Here is a 17,336-nt window from a genome sequence, read left to right as displayed (position 1 = left end):
TTTTTGCCCGCTTTGAGGACAATACAGTGCCACTGACACGGCCTGCAACGAAAACATGCGGCCTCTCCTTCACTGCAGCCGAAGTGAGTAAGACATTTAAACGTGTTAACCCTCGCAAGGCTGCAGGCCCAGACGGCATCCCCAGCCGCGCCCTCAGAGCATGCGCAGACCAGCTGGCCGGTGTGTTTACAGACATATTCAATCAATCCCTATACCAGTCTGCTGTTCCCACATGCTTCAAGAGGGCCACCATTGTTCCTGTTCCCAAGAAAGCTAAGGTAACTGAGCTAAACGACTACCGCCCGTAGCACTCACATCCGTCATCATGAAGTGCTTTGAGAGACTAGTCAAGGACCATATCACCTCCACCCTACCTGACACCCTAGACCCACTCCAATTTGCTTACCGCCCAAATAGGTCCACAGACGATGCAATCTCAACCACACTGCACACTGCCCTAACCCATCTGGACAAGAGGAATACCTATGTGAGAATGCTGTTCATCGACTACAGCTCGGCATTCAACACCATAGTACCCTCCAAGCTCGTCATCAAGCTCGAGACCCTGGGTCTCGACCCCGCACTGTGCAACTGGGTACTGGACTTCCTGACGGGCCGCCCCCAGGTGGTGAGGGTAGGCAACAACATCTCCTCCCCGCTGATCCTCAACACTGGGGCCCCACAAGGGTGCGTTCTGAGCCCTCTCCTGTACTCCCTGTTCACCCACGACTGCGTGGCCACGCACGCCTCCAACTCAATCATCAAGTTTGCGGACGACACAACAGTGGTAGGCTTGATTACCAACAACGACGAGACGGCCTACAGGGAGGAGGTGAGGGCCCTCGGAGTGTGGTGTCAGGAAAATAACCTCACACTCAACGTCAACAAAACTAAGGAGATGATTGTGGACTTCAGGAAACAGCAGAGGGAACACCCCCATCCACATCGATGGAACAGTAGTGGAGAGGGTAGCAAGTTTTAAGTTCCTCGGCATACACATCACAGACAAACTGAATTGGTCCACTCACACAGACAGCATCGTGAGGAAGGCGCAGCAGCGCCTCTTCAACCTCAGGAGGCTGAAGAAATTCGGCTTGTCACCAAAAGCACTCACAAACTTCTACAGATGCACAATCGAGAGCATCCTGGCGGGCTGTATCACCGCCTGGTATGGCAACTGCACCGCCCTCAACCGTAAGGCTCTCCAGAGGGTAGTGAGGTCTGCACAACGCATCACCGGGGGCAAACTACCTGCCCTCCAGGACACCTACACCACCCGATGCTACAGGAAGGCCATAAAGATCATCAAGGACATCAACCACCCGAGCCACTGCCTGTTCACCCCGCTGTCATCCAGAAGGCGAGGTCAGTACAGGTGCATCAAAGCTGGGACCGAGAGACTGAAAAACAGCTTCTATCTCAAGGCCATCAGACTGTTAAACAGCCACCACTAACATTGAGTGGCTACTGCCAACACACTGTCAATGACACTGACTCTACTCCAGCCACTTTAATAATGGGAATTGATGGGAAATTATGTAAATATATCACTAGCCACTTTAAACAATGCTACCTAATATAATGTTACTTACCCTACATTATTCATCTCATATGCATACGTAGATACTGTACTCTATATCATCGACTGCATCCTTATGTAATACATGTATCACTAGCCACTTTAACTATGCCACTTGGTTTACATACTCATCTCATATGTATATACTGTACTCGATATCATCTACTGTATCTTGCCTATGCTGCTCTGTACCATCACTCATTCATATATCCTTATGTACATATTCTTTATCCCCTTACACTGTGTATAAGACAGTAGTTTTTTGGAATTGTTAGTTAGATTACTTGTTCGTTATTACTGCATTGTCGGAACTAGAAGCACAAGCATTTCGCTACACTCGCATTAACATCTGCTAACCATGTGTATGTGACAAATAAAATTTGATTTGATTTGATTTGAATATCTTCCCTCTCCTTTTTTATGTCTTTTTAGTGGGTCTTTTGATGGGGGCTACAATCATATTAATGATTTATGAAATGAAATGATCTGTAGGCCTATGTGGCCCTGGGACTTTTACAACCCTTCATGAAATTAACGGATGTTTAGCTATTCATCCTGAAAGAGCATTACTGTGGTGCATGTAACTCCATCCACCGCACGAGGAAGGGAAAGACATTGTCTAGGCTACTCGGTCATCAGGAAAATAAACTACGCTGATAGCTAACTGATAATAGATGACTTCAGATATTGAAACAGTTGTTTCGAAATGCTATAAATGGCATGCAATATTTGATCATAACTGAACGGACTGTAAGCCTATAAATTGGGGGATGTCTTGTTTTACAAAAGAATAGGTAAGCTCAAATTACTTATTCTAATAATGTATTTAGTATAAAATGGTTTTATTTTTTGTAATCTCACACCTCCCTGCACTCTGGGCGCTAAATGAGCCTATGACATGTAGCCTACAAATCCAGTCGAAAACTGAAAGTAGGCTCACATAGATAATCTTTGCTTTAGCCCACGTTTTACTTTCATTTTCACTTAAAAAGGCGCCCCGAGCACTTGCTTGATGATTACTTTCATGGCGACATTTCCATGGTCATATTCGTTGTGCTGAAACATAGACATTTTATTTGATAACAATTTATTTTGATTAATCATTTTGTGTTAGCATGTTATAGTCTGTGCAAAGAGGGATCATGTAATTAGGTCTACTTGTGGTCTACAAGTACAACTACAACTTTTAGATTTTTTTGTTGGGAGCCTATTTGTTTCATATGTATTTTGAAGATGGAGGAGCTGGTCAAGAAAATGCGTTTGAGAGAGTGGCTGATAGCGCAGATAGACAGCGGAAAGTATGCGGGACTTACCTGGGAGAACGAAGACAAAACTATGTTCAGGATCCCATGGAAACACGCGGCAAAACAGGACTATAGTCTGAACGAAGATGCAGCACTATTCAAGGTTAGAATGTATATTGTTTTTCTACATTTTTTTTCACACAAGATTGGCAGTGTGTCTAGTCCAATTGTATTTAATAGAATGATCAATATATTGATATAGACCTAATTAATGGATTGATTTGGATGTCCATGTGCATATCAGTGCAAGTGTTACTCTTCTTCTATGTTCATCAGCCATTAAGCACTCTGTGTTTCTCTTTTGGCACGCATATCCTTCTTTGTGTGTGTGTGTGTGCATGTGTTTGTGTGTGTGTGTGTGTGTGTGTCCCTACCAGGCGTGGGCAGTGTATAAGGGGAAGTATCGGGAGGGGAGGGACAAGGCAGATCCCACCACCTGGAAGACTCGTCTCCGCTGTGCCTTCAACAAGAGCACAGACTTCAAAGAAGTCCCAGAGCGCAGCCAGTTAGATGTATCCGAGCCCTACAAGGTCTACCACATCCAGGCAGAGCCAGAGACAGGCAGAGACTCAGGTACACTGCAATGTTCAGTCTCATGAAGCTCTGGTGTAGAGAGCTCAGAGCCCTTTATGGGTTAAACGTGTGATTATTTACTCTCTATTCCTCCTGTCTCAGAATCTCCTCAGCCTGAGAGTCAGGTGACCATCCAGACCAGCCACTCCAGTGTTCCACTGAGGAACATTGTCACACGCCATCCACAGGTAACACGGCAGGTTCTCTCTTCGATGCTGTGTTGCAGGTGGATAGTTTCTGCCATCTAGAGGATAATGGTTGCAATAACTTTACATTTACGTATGAATGAAGTTTTGCACATTTGCACTGAATGTTCTACAAGTCAGATCATTTGCTGTAAATATGTGTGTCCCCTCAGTTTGGCTGCAATAGTGAATCAGAGGCCAGGGATGGAAGAGTCAACTCCAGAGGTCAGTATCATCCTCCATGTACTTGTGACTGGTATCTGAATAACTGAACAATGTTGAGTCAGATATATTGGTGTGCATTCTCTCTCATCTAGAGGGCTTGGCAGGGGACCATGTGTACTACTGGTCCAACACAGGGAATCCTCAGAGGGATGGCTCTGCTCCTCTCTCCATAGTCGTCCCTACACCACAGATCTCTGGTAAGACAACCCGTACACTGCAGTATCATTCCAACTAGAGCCTGGAGGGTCTCAGTAGTGCTGGCACATCACGGGAAGTAGGGGTGCTGCTACAGCACTCCCAGAAAAACAGAACTGGGTGGTTGATGCTTGATTGATTAATTAGTGTGTGTGTGTTTGTGTGTGTGTGTTTGTGTTTGCTTGCGTCTGTGTGTGTGTGTGTCCAGACTTGCGTGTGCGGGTGTGTCTGTTCTATCAGGGCCAGCTAGTAGTGGATGTGACCACCAGTACCCCAGACGGCTGTTTCCTCCTGCAGGGTCAGGTGCCCCTGGGGAATGAGAGGATCTATGGACCCTGCGCAGCCCAACAGGTCCCCTTCCCCCCTCCAGGGGTCATCCATCTTCCCTCGGGCATCGCTGAGGCCATGGGCCGCCTGCTGCCCCACCTGGAGAGGGGCGTCCTGGTGTGGGTTGCTCCAGACGGGGTGTTTATCAAGAGGTTCTGCCAGGGCAGGGTGTACTGGAGTGGCCCCCTGGCCCAACACACAGACAGGCCCAACAAACTGGACAGGGAGAGGACCTGCAAGCTGCTGGACACAGCTATATTTCTGAAGGGTAGGGGCCTTACTAAACCTTATCTCTCTCCATCCCTCTCCTTATCTCTCCATCTCTCCCCCTCGCTCTCTCCATCCCTCTCCTTATCTCTCTCCATCCCTCCACTTTTGTTCCTCCATTCCTCTCCTTATCTCTCTCCATCTCTCCCTCTCTCTCTCTCCATCCCCCCTTCTCTCTCCATCCCTCCCCTTCTCTCTCTGCATCCCCTTCTCTCTCTCTGTTCCTCTCCTTATCTCTCTCTCCACCCCTGCCCTTCTCTCTCTCCATCCCTCCCCTTCTCTCTCTCTCCATCCCTCCCCTTATCTCTCTCTCCATCCCTCCCCTTCTCTCTCTCTCTCTTCCCTCCCCTTATCTCTCTCTCCATCCCTCCCCTTCTCTCAATTCCTCTCCTTATCTCTCTCTCCACCCTCCCCTTCTTTCTCTCTCATCCCCTTCTCTCCCCCATTCCTCTCCTTATCTCTCTCTCCATCCCTCCCCTTCTCTCTCTCCATCCCTCTCCTTCTCTCTCTCTCCATCCCCTTCTCTCTCCATTCCTCTCCTTATCTCTCTCTATCCCTCCACTTCTCTCTCTCCGTCCCTCCCCTTCTCTCTCTCCACCCTCCCCTTTTTTTTCTCTCTCATCCCCTTCTCTCCCCCATTCCTCTCCTTATCTTTCTCTCATCCCTCTCCTTATCTCTCTCTCCATCCCTCCCCTTCTCTCTCTCTCTCCATCCCATTCTCTCTCTCCATCCCCTTCTCTCCCCCATTCCTCTCCTTATCTTTCTCTCATCCCTCTCCTTATCTCTCTCTCCATCCCTCCCCTTCTCTCTCTCTCAATTCAATTCAATTCAATTCAAGGGCTTTACTCTCCATCCCCTTCTCTCCCCATTCCCCTCCTTATCTTTCTCTCATCCCTCTCCTTATCTCTCTCTCCATCCCTCCCCTTCTCTCTCTCCATCCATCCCCTTCTCTCTCTCTCTCCATCCCTCCCCTTCTCTCTCTCTCTCTCCATCCCCTTCTCTCTCTCCATTCCTCTCCTTATCTCTCTCTCCATCCATCCCCTTCTCTCTCTCTCTCCATCCCTCCCCTTCTCTCTCTCTTTCTCTCTATCCCCTTCTCTCTCTCCATTCCTCTCCTTATCTTTCTCTCATCCCTCTCCTTCTCTCTCTCTCCATCCCTCCCCTTCTCTCTCTCCATCCATCCCCTTCTCTCTCTCTCTCCATCCCTCCCCTTCCCTCTCTCTCTCCATCCCCTTCTCTCTCTCCATTCCTCTCCGTATCTCTCTCCATCCCTCCCCTTCTCTCTCTCCATCCATCCCCTTCTCTCTCTCTCTCCATCCCTCCCCTTCGCTCTCTCTCTCTCTATCCCCTTCTCTCTCTCCATTCCTCTCCTTATCTTTCTCTCATCCCTCCCCTTCTCACTCTCCATCCATCCCCTTCTCTCTCTCTCCATTCCCTTCTCTCTCTCCATCCATCCCCTTCTCTCTCTCCATCCCTCCCCTTCTCTCTCTCTCTCTCCATCCCCTTCTCTCTCTCCATTCCTCTCCTTATCTCTCTCTCCATCCCTTCCCTTATCTCTCCACAGAGCTCCAGGACTATATCCAGGGGGCGGGACCCAAACCTCGCTATGAGATTGACCTCTGCTTTGGTGAGGAGTTTCCTGATGCCAGCCAACTGAAAACCAGGAAACTGATCATTGCACAGGTGGTTCATGGGATGGGGTCAGGAGTCACTGTGGATTAGGGAATTCCTGTGCTACAATCAGCAACTGCACCTTTGCTGAATCATATATTCTTATATAGTAATCCAGGTCTTTCCCTGCAAAGTTGAGCAGTAAAACGCAGGTATTCCAGCTACCAGCAGAGGTCCTCGTAGTCATAGTCAGTGACAATGTCTTCCTGTCTGTGTGTCTTCGTGTGCAGGTGGTGCCCCTGTTTGCTGTCAACCTACTGCATAGGTGCCTGAGGATGGGGACAGAGGGGAGACCACACCTTCACACACACAAGACCATGGGGGAAGAGGGAGAGGGTCAGCCACACCCCCTGCCCCAGATGTAAGGAGCCCAGGACACCCCTCTGAGTAACCCCTGGGGAACATCACCAGTCCACCCTGGTGGCCCCTCCTGTCCTAGCTTAGCCAGCCATGATGGGGGGTGAGTGGAGACTCAAGACACGGTCAGTGTAGGTTTACTGTATGCCCTGTGGAAAGCAACATATACCTCAACCTTAAGAGAGCAGAGAACAATATGATACGACACAGGTAGGAGCAAGTATGCTTGGAACAGATATTTCTCACATAGTTTTCTTAAATCGATAATCTGCAGTTGCTACATCTATTAAAAAAATCTAGAAAAAAGTAGCATATGTACCAAATGATTATTGAAGAATAAAACGTATAAATGTCTCATGAGGTTAGTTCAACAAAATATAAGCTTGGTTAACTCCAATGTTTGTAAACAAAGTAAATGTAAACAAACAATGTATAGCCTCAAAACGTGGTTATACATATAATTTTGATATCATGGATGGTCAGTCCTCACATCAATAGCGCTGTCTATGAATTTGAGATTGGTTACATTCCTCCAGCCCTGTAATCTACAGAGAAAGTCATACTTTTGCCAGTAAATGTTTGACATCTTTTGTCATTATGTTTTCTCAATGCGTTGTTTAAGCATTTTTTTTTTACAGTATCTTGTACAATGTGAAAAACTTCCATTTACCTCATAATCAACTTGTGATAGAAATGTACAGTGTGTTTGGAAAGTATTCAGACCCCTTGACTTTTTTAAACATTTTGTTACGTTACAGCGTTATTCAAAAATGTAAAACATCATTTTTATCCCTCATTAATCTACACACAATACCCCATAATGACAGAAGCACCTTATTTACATAAGTATTCAGACCCTTTGTTATGAGACTTGAAATTGAACTCAGGTGAATCCTGTTTCCATTGATCATCCTTGAGATTTTTCTACAACTTTATTGTAGAACTGTAGTCCAACTGTGGTAAATTTAACTGATTGGACATGATTTGTAAAGGCACACAACTGTCAATATAAGATCTCACAGTTGACAGTGCATGCCAGAGCAAAAACCAAGCCATGAGGTCAAAGGAATTTAGAGAGCTCCAAGACAGGATTGTGTCGAGGCACAGATCTGGGGAAGGGTACCAAAAACGCCATCATTATTAAATGGAAGAAGTTTGGAACCACCAAGACTCTTCCTAGAGCTGGCCGAGCTGGCCAAATTGAGCAATCGGGGGAGAAGGGCCTTGGTCAGGGAGGTGACCAAGAACCCGATGTTCACTCTGACAGAGCTCCAGAGGTCCTCTGTGGAGATGGGAGAACCTTCCTGAAGGACAACGATCTCTGCTGCACTCAACCAATCAGGCCCGACGGTACAGTGGCCCGACGGAAGCCACTCCTCAGTAAAAGGCACATGACAGCCTGCTTGGAGTTTGCCAAAGGCACCTAAAGCACTCTCAGACAATGAGATTCAAGATTCTCTAGTCTGATGAAACCAAGATTGAACTCTTTGGCCTGAATTCCAAGCGTCACGTCTGGAGGAAACTTGGCACCATCCCTACGGTGAAGCATGGTGATGCCAGCATCATTCTGTGGAGAGGTTTTTCAGCGCAGTGCCTGGGAGACTAGTCAGGATGAGGCAAAGATGAATGGAGCAAAGTACAGAGAGATCCCTTGATGAAAACCTGCTCCAGAGCACTCAGGACCTCAGATTGGGGGCGAAGGTTCACCTTCCAACAGGATAACCACCCTAAGCACACAGCCAAGACAATGCAGGAGTGGCTTTAGGATAAGTCTCTGAATGTCCTTGAGTGGCCCAGCCAGAGCCTGGACTTGAACCCGATCGAACATCTCTGGAGAGACCTGAAAATAGCTGTGAAGCGAGCTCCCCATCCAACCTGACAGAGCTCGAGAGGATCTGCAGAGAATAATGGGAGAAACTCCCCAAATACAGGTTTGCCAAGCTTGTAGCATCATACCCAAGAAGACTCGACGCTGTAATCGCTGCCAAAGGTACTTCAACAAAGTACTGAGTGAAGGGTCTGAATACTTATGTAAATGTGATATTTCTGTTTTTATTTAAATATGCCAATACTTCTAAAAAACTGTTTTTGCTTTCTCATTATGGGATATTGTGTGTAGATTGATGAGAAAAATAGATTTAATACATGTTTTAATAAGGCTGTAACGTAACAAAATGTGGAAAAAGTCAAGGGGTCTGAATACTTTCTGAATGCACTGTATGTACAGCCAGTCTAGTAAACATATAAATGGTTTCATGTCCATAATGTGATGTTCGAACCTGTCACAGATGTATAGACCTGATTATAGATCAAATGAATCATAAAAAAATAATTTAAATAATAAACTTTTCTCTTGTCGTGTTAGAACTAAAGTGTCGGCTGTGACATCAATTATTAGTAGTATTAGTGCACACCAGGGGTAAGAACCGGTTCAGGGAACAGAACTGAAACCTGGAAAAGAATCATGAACGAAAGTGATCTATAAAGGTTCTGTTCAGAAAAAATAATGGTTCTGTTCAGAACGAAACAATTGGAAAATGATTTTGGTTTCAACCCCCTGCTTGACTGCTCCCATAATGGCAATGTTTTGATTACGATGGGTCTAGAGGAAAGATGGAATTATAATGATATACCATAATATGGGAGAATTGGATATTCTCTCTTTCCAATGACATGAAGCAAATCAACATCTTATATGGGAAGAAATTCACCTCATTCAGTATAAATCTATAAAGCTTTTTTAATATTATTATTTCTAGCAAACATTATTTAACACACACAATTTAAAAAATATATATTTTTTTATAGCTATAACATTTACAAAGAAAAAAACAAACAAATGGACAAAAAAAAGTTCAAAAACTAAAGTGAAAGAGTGTGCTGAAAAAGATACCCGTATCTGAGCTTTAAAATACTTTCAATCATTTTTCCCTGCGCTCCAACACATACAGTACATGGAGAAAAGAAAGGGGAACAGAAGGGGTACAGAGTACAGTCAAATAAATATGTTCACATACACCAAGTAGGTGCAGTGAAATGTGTTTTACAGGTCAACCATAGTAGTACAGCGCCCCTGGAGAGAATTAGGGTTAAGGGCACACTGACAGATTTTTCACCTTAACGGCTCGGGTATTCGAACCAGCGACTTTCGAACCTTTCAGGTCCTGGCTCAATGCTCTAACTGCTAGGCTACCTGCCACCCTACAGTACCTAGGGGTCAAATGTCTGTTCACAAAGCATCGTGTTCAAACCTGTTATTAGCACCATTACTCTCCCTCTATCTAGCCTTTTTTTTCTATTTGTACTTTTTTTTCTTTTAATGGAAAAACACTTAGTTTCGAGGCGAGGTGACACAGACCCGTCTGTGGGAGGGGACTGTCTGTTACGAAGTTTTCATGAGTGTTTTTCCCTTTGCTGAGACATTGTTAAGAACAAGGGCAATGTCTTGGCGAACAAGCGATTGACATGACCCCCCGATAACGAGAATAGTAAAAAGGCAAAGAGTTGCTGATACTTTCGTTCACCTTGCCTGCCCAGATCCACCGACCGACCGGCTGACAGACTTCGGCTCAGAAGAAGCTAGAAGATTTAAAACTGAGAACACATTGCGAAAGTGACAATCAGAGAGGTTGCATTAAATCGGTTTAGCATAGAACATCTGTAATGTAATATATAGTCATTTTTTGGGGCTCTGTACTCCAGAACTTTGGATGTGAAATGAAACAATGACTATGAGGTAAGTGCAGACTGCCAGCTTTAATCTGAGAGTATTTTCATCCATATCAGGTGAACCTTTATAGATATGACGTATAGGGGACCAAAAGTATTGGGACAAATTCACTTATATGTGTATTAAAGTAGTCAAAAGTTATTATTTGGTCCCATATTCCTAACAAGCAATGAGTACATCAAGCTTGTGTCTTAAAAAATAAATAGAAATAAAATGCTAACCTCCTCTGTTATTGTAATAGTGAGAGGTTAGCATGTCTTGGGGGTATGATATAAAATGCTAACCTCCTCTGTTATTGTAATAGTGAGAGGTTAGCATGTCTTGGGGGTATGATATAAAATGCTAACCTCCTCTGTTATTGTAATAGTGAGAGGTTAGCATGTCTTGGGGGTATGATATAAAATGCTAACCTCCTCTGTTATTGTTATAGTGAGAGGTTAGCATGTCTTGGGGGTATGATATTTGTGCATCACTCATCATTATTCACGATTCATACAGGACTACCTGTAATCATGTTAGCATCCACATTAATGTAGAAGTGTTCAGAAACATTCTCTTCTTAGTAACTCCAAAATCACACAATACATTATTTACCATTCATTTCTACTGGGCACAAACAGCTAATGCAGCCAACAAGTTTGTAGAGTCACAAGCTTGATGCGTGCAAGGAGTATGCGACCAAATACTAAACTTTTGACAACATTAATGCACACAAGTGAATATATACTTTTGGTCCCCTAAAATGGGGGGACTATGTACAAAAAGCACTGTAATTTCTAAACGGTTCACCTGGTATGGATTAAAATGTTCTCAAATTAAAGCGGCAGTCTGCACTTTAACCCCATAGTCATTGTATCATTTCACATACAAAGTGCTGGAGTACAGAGCCAAAACAACAACAAAATTGTCGCTTTCCCATAATTACAGAGGGCAGTGTATATACAGTATCTGTGATAGACTTCTTTAATACAGTTTACTTTCACACTGATTGAAAATCGATACCCTGCAGAAAACACTGTCAGTATATAAGGGTGCTTGATTCTCAAGTGCTTGATTCTCACTAAACATCTCATACTGTCAATGTGGAGCTCAGACTGCTGCCCCTCAGACTGCTACCCCTCAGACTGCTACCCCTCAGACCGTTGCCCCTCAGACCGCTACTCCTCAGACCGTTGCCCCTCAGACCGCTGCCCCTCAGACTGCTGCCCCTCAGACTGCTACCCCTCAGACCGTTGCCCCTCAGACCTCTGTCCCTCAGACCGCTGTCCCTCAGACTGCTGCCCCTCAGACTGCTACCCCTCAGACCGTTGCCCCTCAGACCGCTGTCCATCAGACCGCTGCCCCTCAGACCGCTGCCCCTCAGACCGCTGCCCCTCAGACCGCTGCCCCTCAGACCGCTGCCCCTCAGACCGCTGCCCCTCAGACCGCTGCCCCTCAGACCGCTTGTCCTCAGACTGCTGCCCCTCAGACTGCTGCCCCTCAGACCGCTGCCCCTCAGACCGCTGCCCCTCAGGCCGCTGCCCCTTAGACTGCTACCCCTCAGACCGCTGTCCCTCAGACCGCTGCCCCTCAGACCGCTGTCCCTCAGACCGCTGCCCCTCAGACTGCTTCCCCTCAGACTGCTGTCCTTCAGACTGCTGCCCCTCAGACTGCTGTCCCTCAGACCGCTGCCCCTCAGACCGCTTGTCCTCAGACTGCTGCCCCTCAGACTGTTGCCCCTCAGACTGCTTCCCCTCAGACCGCTGCCCCTACCCCTCAGACCGCTGCCCCTCAGACCGCTGCCCCTCAGACCGCTGCCCCTCAGACCGCTGCCCCTCAGACCGCTGCCCCTCAGCTGCTGCCCCTCAGACTGCTGCCCCTCAGACTGCCCCTCAGACTGCCCCTCAGACCGCTGCCCCTCAGACCGCTGCCCCTCAGACCGCTACCCCTCAGACCGCTGCCCTCAGACTGCTGCCCCTCAGACCGCTGCCCCTCAGACCGCTGCCCCTCAGACTGCTGCCCTTCAGACTGCTGCCCCTCAGACTGCTGCCCTTCAGACTGCTGCCCCTCAGACTGCCCCTGCCCCTCAGACCCCCTCAGACCGCTGCCCCTCAGACTGCTGCCCCTCAGACTGCTGCCCCTCAGACTGCTGCCCCTCAGACTGCTGTCCTTCAGACTGCTGCCCCCCTCAGACCGCTGCCCCTCAGACTGCTGCCCCTCAGACTGCTGCCCCTCAGACTGCTGCCCCTCAGACTGCTGCCCTGCTCGGACTGCTGCCCCTCGGACCGTTGCCCCTCAGAGCTGCCCCTCAGACCGCTGCCCTTCAGACTGCTGCCCCTCAGACTGCTGTCCTGCCCCTCAGACGCTGCCCCTCAGACTGCTGCCCCTCAGGCTGCCCCTGCCCCTCAGACTGCTGCCCCTCAGACTGCTGCCCCTCAGACCGCTGCCCCTCAGACCGCTGCCCCTCAGACCGCTGCCCCTCAGACCGCTGCCCCTCAGACTGCTGCCCCTCAGACTGCCCCTGCCCCTCAGACCGCTGCCCCTCAGCTGCCCCTCAGACCGCTGCCCCTCAGACCGCTGCCCCTCAGACCGCTGCCCCTCAGACCGCTGCCCCTCAGAATGACTGCCCTGCTCCCTCAGACCGCTGCCCCTCAGACTGCCCTGCCCCTCGGACTGCTGCCCCTCAGACCGCTGCTGCCCTCAGACTGCTGCCCCTCAGACTGCTGCCCCTCAGACTGCTGCCCCTCAGACTGCTGCCCCTCAGACCGCTGCCCCTCAGACTGCTGCCCCTCAGACCGCTGCCCCTCAGACCGCTGCCCCTCAGACTGCCCCTCAGACCGCTGCCCCTCAGACCGCTGCCCCTCAGACTGCCCCTCAGACTGCTGCCCCTCAGACTGCTGTCCTTCAGACTGCTGCCCCTCAGACTGCTGCCCCTCAGACTGCTGTCCTTCAGACTGCTGCCCCTTGGACTGCTGCCCCTCGGACCGTTGCCCCTCAGACCGCTGCCCCTCAGACCGCTGCCCTCAGACTGCTGCCCCTCAGAATGCTGTCCCTCAGACCGCTGACCGCTGCCCCTCAGACTGCTGCCCCCAGAATGCTGGACTGCTGCCCCTCAGACCGCTGCCCCTCAGACTGCTGCCCCTCAGACCGCTGCCCCTCAGACTGCTGCCCCTCAGACCGCTGCCCCTCAGACCGTTGCCCCTCAGACTGCTGCCCCTCAGACTGCTGCCCCTCAGACCGTTGCCCCTCAGACCGCTTGTCCTCAGACTGCTGCCCGTCAGACTGTTGCCCCTGTCTGAGGTGTGTTAAGCAAAGATTGGGAGATGGGAAAGAGGGCTATGGGCTCATGCTTTGGGCAGCAGTGTGGACACCCTTAACGTTGCCTGTTCTATGTCCTTCCCTGCAACCCTGCCTCGTGCTCTCACACAAGGAGGGTGTATTTGTGCTTGCGTGTGCGCTCTACTGCCACTTCCTCTGCTTGGAGCCGTGAGGTAAATTGGTGGTCTTGTCAATCCCAGTAGTTCCGGTGGGAGGAAGGAGGTCGGGGGCTGACCATCGCCTCTTCCGTGGGCGTGGCTGCTCCTGGGTGGGGGGGTCTACAGGGGGAGGAGGGAGAGGAGGAGGTACAAGAGCAGGGGAGGGATGAGGAAGAGGAGGAGGAGGGAGAGGAGGGGGCATATCCTCCCTGTGTGTGCTGGCTCTAGCCTGGGTGTGTGTCCTGTGGCCCCGGGGGACTGTGCGTGTGTGTAAGGGGGTGAGGGCCAAGCAGATGTCTCCCTCGCTGAGCTGGCGGCAGGACAGGCCGTAGAGCTGGGCGGTTCTCTGGGGACAGCAGGAAGACCAGCCGCGGTCACGCACGAAGAACGGGTACTCCACCAGAACCGTCAGTAACTCCTACATGCACAGAACAACAACAACATATTCACACAACTGTGGTGGAATATACATAATTTTTACTAAGGATAGGAATTTCAATGAATGATTTCAACCATTGTTGTTGAAAGGAAATTTGTCACGTTTACATTACGTGAATAGAGCAGATTAAACACGTTCGCTTTACTAGTGCCTTTTATAAATAAATGTAATTTATTGTCTAGCAGTGACTCAGATAGAAATATAGAGGATCGATGAGCCCCTGACCTGAGTGTTGCTGTCTGTGAGAAGGACCTGCAGGTGGTTGAAGCCGTGTGTGTTGCTGGGGCCGATAAGCAGCACGGTGCAGGTGCTCAGGTGGAACTCTGGGGAGGTGTCAGCACTCCTCAGGAAGTCCTCCGTCCTCAGCTCTTCCACGCGCTTCAAACGACCCCCCACCAGCTCAATCAGGGAACCCTTGGCAAAGTGAGGTAGGAGCGCTGGGGGGATGTGGTGGGGGCCAGAGGGTGAGGCGGTCATGTGGGGAAGGAAGGGGGAGGCAAGGGGATGCGAGTACTGCTGCCCAGGAGAGAGCTCTCTGCTGTCTTTATTTCCGTCTCTTTTATTGTCTATCTCTCTGATGTCTATGTCTCCTTCAGGCTCTCTTTCTCGCTCTTGTTCTTGTTGTCTATCTCGTTCTCTGTCTTTCTCTGTGCTGTGGCTGTTGGGCTGCCCCTGGGTTGAGTGCTGTGAGTTCCTCATGGTGTGCAGGCCATACAGAGAGCTGCCTGAGGAGCTGTACAGCGGGTAGCGCTGAGCCTGGGCCTGGGTACTGAGCTGGCTGGGCTGCAGGGTGGAGTAAACAGAAGCCAGGGAGTAGTAGACATGAGCCTCCGCCACAGAGCCCCCCAGGGGGTCCAGTAGCTCCCCTCTCCCTGCCCGGGCCTCTGCCCCATGGGGCTGGGGACTAGTGGGGATCAGGGTGGAAATCCCAGCCTTTGGCGTCCCACAGGGATCCCTGTCCTGCAGAGAGGAATGTGAGTCAGGGCCCTCTGGAGGTGTCGCTTGGAAATCTCGGAAACCTGCAAACTGCTCGAAACGCCCTGTGGGAACCTCCTGGTGTCTCCATCTCCCGTTGGCATGGGAACCGTGGGGGCTGCCGCCCAGCCTGGCACTGCCGCTGGGTTTGTTCTTGTACTCTCCTGAGGGGAGTGCCACCCTAGAGGCAGAGGCAGTCCTGCTGCCTGGCACGTCCAGCCCATTGGGCCTCTTGCCCAGGTACCTGTGTCTGCCCTCAGTCAGGGAGTGGTCACGGGGGTAGAGGGAGGGCTGGCTGAACAGGTGAGAGGGGGAGAAAAGAGAGGAGCTGTAGTCCCTTCGGCCTGTGTTGAAATAGGACCACATGTCTCTTGATTCAGTGGGGAAGGGGCTCTTAAAGGAGGAAGAGGATGAGGAGGGGGAGGGTGGCAGGATTTCACCTTGGAGACACCTGGAGTGATGGGGGTAGGGGGTGGGGAGAAGATCATCCCCCTTCCCTACCTGGTCTTTGAGGAAGAGAAAAGGGACGGAGGAGGGGTAGGCCAGGTGCCATGGCAGAGGGAGGGGGATACACGGGGATGGGAGGGGGTGGGATAGAGGGTAGCAGGCTGTGGCGGTTCGTCAAAGCCTCTTCGCTGCTCCCCCTGCCCCCTCCCCCTCCCTGAGCTGCTTGAGGGCCGGGTCTTGGGGGGCGTGGCGGGTGGTTTGAACTCGTCCAGGGGGGGGTGCTGGTTGGCCGAGCCATCCCGGAACTCCCTCTTCTTTGGGGGGAGGCACTCTTTGCCGCGGTCAGGGCTGGGATTCATGGGTGGGTGCCAGCGGCGGCGGGCACGGGCCCCTGTGTTTGGGCGATGGCTAGGTCACATGGGCCTCACGGGATAAAAAGGGGCGCAGAGAGAGGGATGGGCCTCGACACGGCATCACTGTCAGATCACTGTAACCACAGAGAGACAGGGCAGGAGGTGAGAGAGAGAGAGAGGGAGACAAAGTGAGGAAGTGGGAGGGGGGGCAGAGAGAAAGAGAGATTGAGTGAAGTGTGTACATATCAGAGTGAAATGTGGACAGTCTGTCAGGCCTAGCTGTCAAGAGTTGTCAGGACTTAGCAGTCAGACTGCTCTGATACACACAAACAAACCAACGCCTGACACAGATACAGGCAGAGAATGTTTTCTCTCGCCTGTGCACATTCTGTAATCCTTTGGAGGGTGGGCTGCAAATACAGCAATGCAGATTTGATTAGACAGCCTGGAGTCTCTGATGTCAACAATGAATTCCAACCAGAATGCCTATTCTATCAACTCCAGTGGGCCAACTCTTGCTCACCAACTACAGTTCTCGATCGTTGTAGTTGCTACACATATTAATTACATTGCTGGTAATGTGGTCGGGACTGAAACTACCCAGTTTATTGGTCTCATTCAAGAAGCACATGAACTCCCACAAGTGTTCTAAAAATACGCTGCACATTGTGCGAACAGTGCAGTTCGGAGGCAGTGCAGTATATCTGTAAAAACACACATGCTGTATAAACTCCCAGCAGGAGGCGTTTCATCTCTCTCTCTCTGAGGATGGAACATAGAGATATGGTTTATTCTCATGAAGCGCCTCCCTCACACCCCTGAGGGCTGTTCCTCTATGTCCTATTTACTACCGCAGGTACACACACTTTCTTACACACGCATGGAGGCACACACACGCACACACACACACACAAACACACACACACCCCTCAAGCTGCTATAACTCTATCTCACTCCCCCTACAATGGACAGAGCTGGTCACCACCTACCCTAAGCTGAGAGGAACACTGTTGATATCACCAAGGGTGATGTGTGTTCGAGTATGTGTGTGTTTCCCTCTATTTTGTGCCTTCAGAAAGTATTCACACCCCTTGACTTTTCCTACATTTTGTTTTCTTACAGCCAGAGTTTAAAATGGATTACATTTAGATTTTTTGGTCTACACACAATATCCCATAACGTTAATAAAGGGGAATTATGTGGTTCGAAATTTTTACAAATGATAAAAAATATAAAGTTGAAACGTCTTGAGTC

The 17,336-nt window shown here is 49.7% G+C and overlaps 2 protein-coding genes across 4 annotated transcripts in view; one reads left to right on the top strand and one right to left on the bottom strand.

Moving 5' to 3' along the window:
* Positions 1–2,466: 2,466 nt before the first annotated feature.
* Positions 2,467–7,594, top strand: irf10 (interferon regulatory factor 10). 2 transcript variants are annotated; one of them, XM_024384874.2, is made up of 8 exons: positions 2,467–2,986; positions 3,261–3,456; positions 3,559–3,644; positions 3,815–3,866; positions 3,959–4,063; positions 4,270–4,656; positions 6,220–6,282; positions 6,557–7,594. In XM_024384874.2, the coding sequence occupies exons 1-8, from the start codon at positions 2,813–2,815 to the stop codon at positions 6,589–6,591; spliced, it is 1,098 nt and encodes a 365-aa protein (XP_024240642.1). In that variant the 5' UTR covers positions 2,467–2,812; the 3' UTR covers positions 6,592–7,594. The 2 variants fall into 2 exon arrangements, with proteins under 2 accessions (XP_024240642.1, XP_024240641.1); XM_024384873.2 differs by having other exon boundaries at positions 2,483–2,986; positions 6,220–6,338.
* Positions 7,595–13,497: 5,903 nt separating this feature from the next.
* The window catches only part of LOC112222186, a 52,259-nt gene continuing 48,420 nt past the window's right edge, over positions 13,498–17,336 (bottom strand). For both annotated transcript variants that reach the window (XM_024384872.2, XM_042303988.1), the window contains exons 2-3: positions 14,533–16,216; positions 13,498–14,286 (exon numbers count right to left, since the gene is read on the bottom strand). In XM_024384872.2, the coding sequence (XP_024240640.1) occupies positions 13,852–14,286; positions 14,533–15,648 (1,551 nt within the window). In that variant the 5' untranslated portion in view covers positions 15,649–16,216 and the 3' untranslated portion in view covers positions 13,498–13,851. The remainder of the gene's footprint in view (positions 14,287–14,532; positions 16,217–17,336) is intronic.

Source organism: Oncorhynchus tshawytscha, linkage group LG22 (genome assembly GCF_018296145.1).
Source record: "Oncorhynchus tshawytscha isolate Ot180627B linkage group LG22, Otsh_v2.0, whole genome shotgun sequence".
In the NCBI taxonomy this organism is placed as follows: domain Eukaryota; kingdom Metazoa; phylum Chordata; class Actinopteri; order Salmoniformes; family Salmonidae; genus Oncorhynchus; species Oncorhynchus tshawytscha.
The sequence above is the reverse complement of the archived record's forward strand: the minus strand, read 5'-3'. Positions and strand labels throughout refer to the sequence as shown.

Bases quoted from the DNA above. Each gene is read 5' to 3' on its own strand.
- irf10 (XM_024384873.2), top strand. From the start codon at position 2,813: ATGGAGGAGCTGGTCAAGAAAATGCGTTTGAGAGAGTGGCTGATAGCG. The intron at 3,867-3,958 runs GTCAGTATCATC...TCTCTCATCTAG, and splicing joins TGGAAGAGTCAACTCCAGAG to AGGGCTTGGCAGGGGACCAT. The intron at 4,064-4,269 runs GTAAGACAACCC...GTGTGTGTCCAG, and splicing joins CCCTACACCACAGATCTCTG to ACTTGCGTGTGCGGGTGTGT.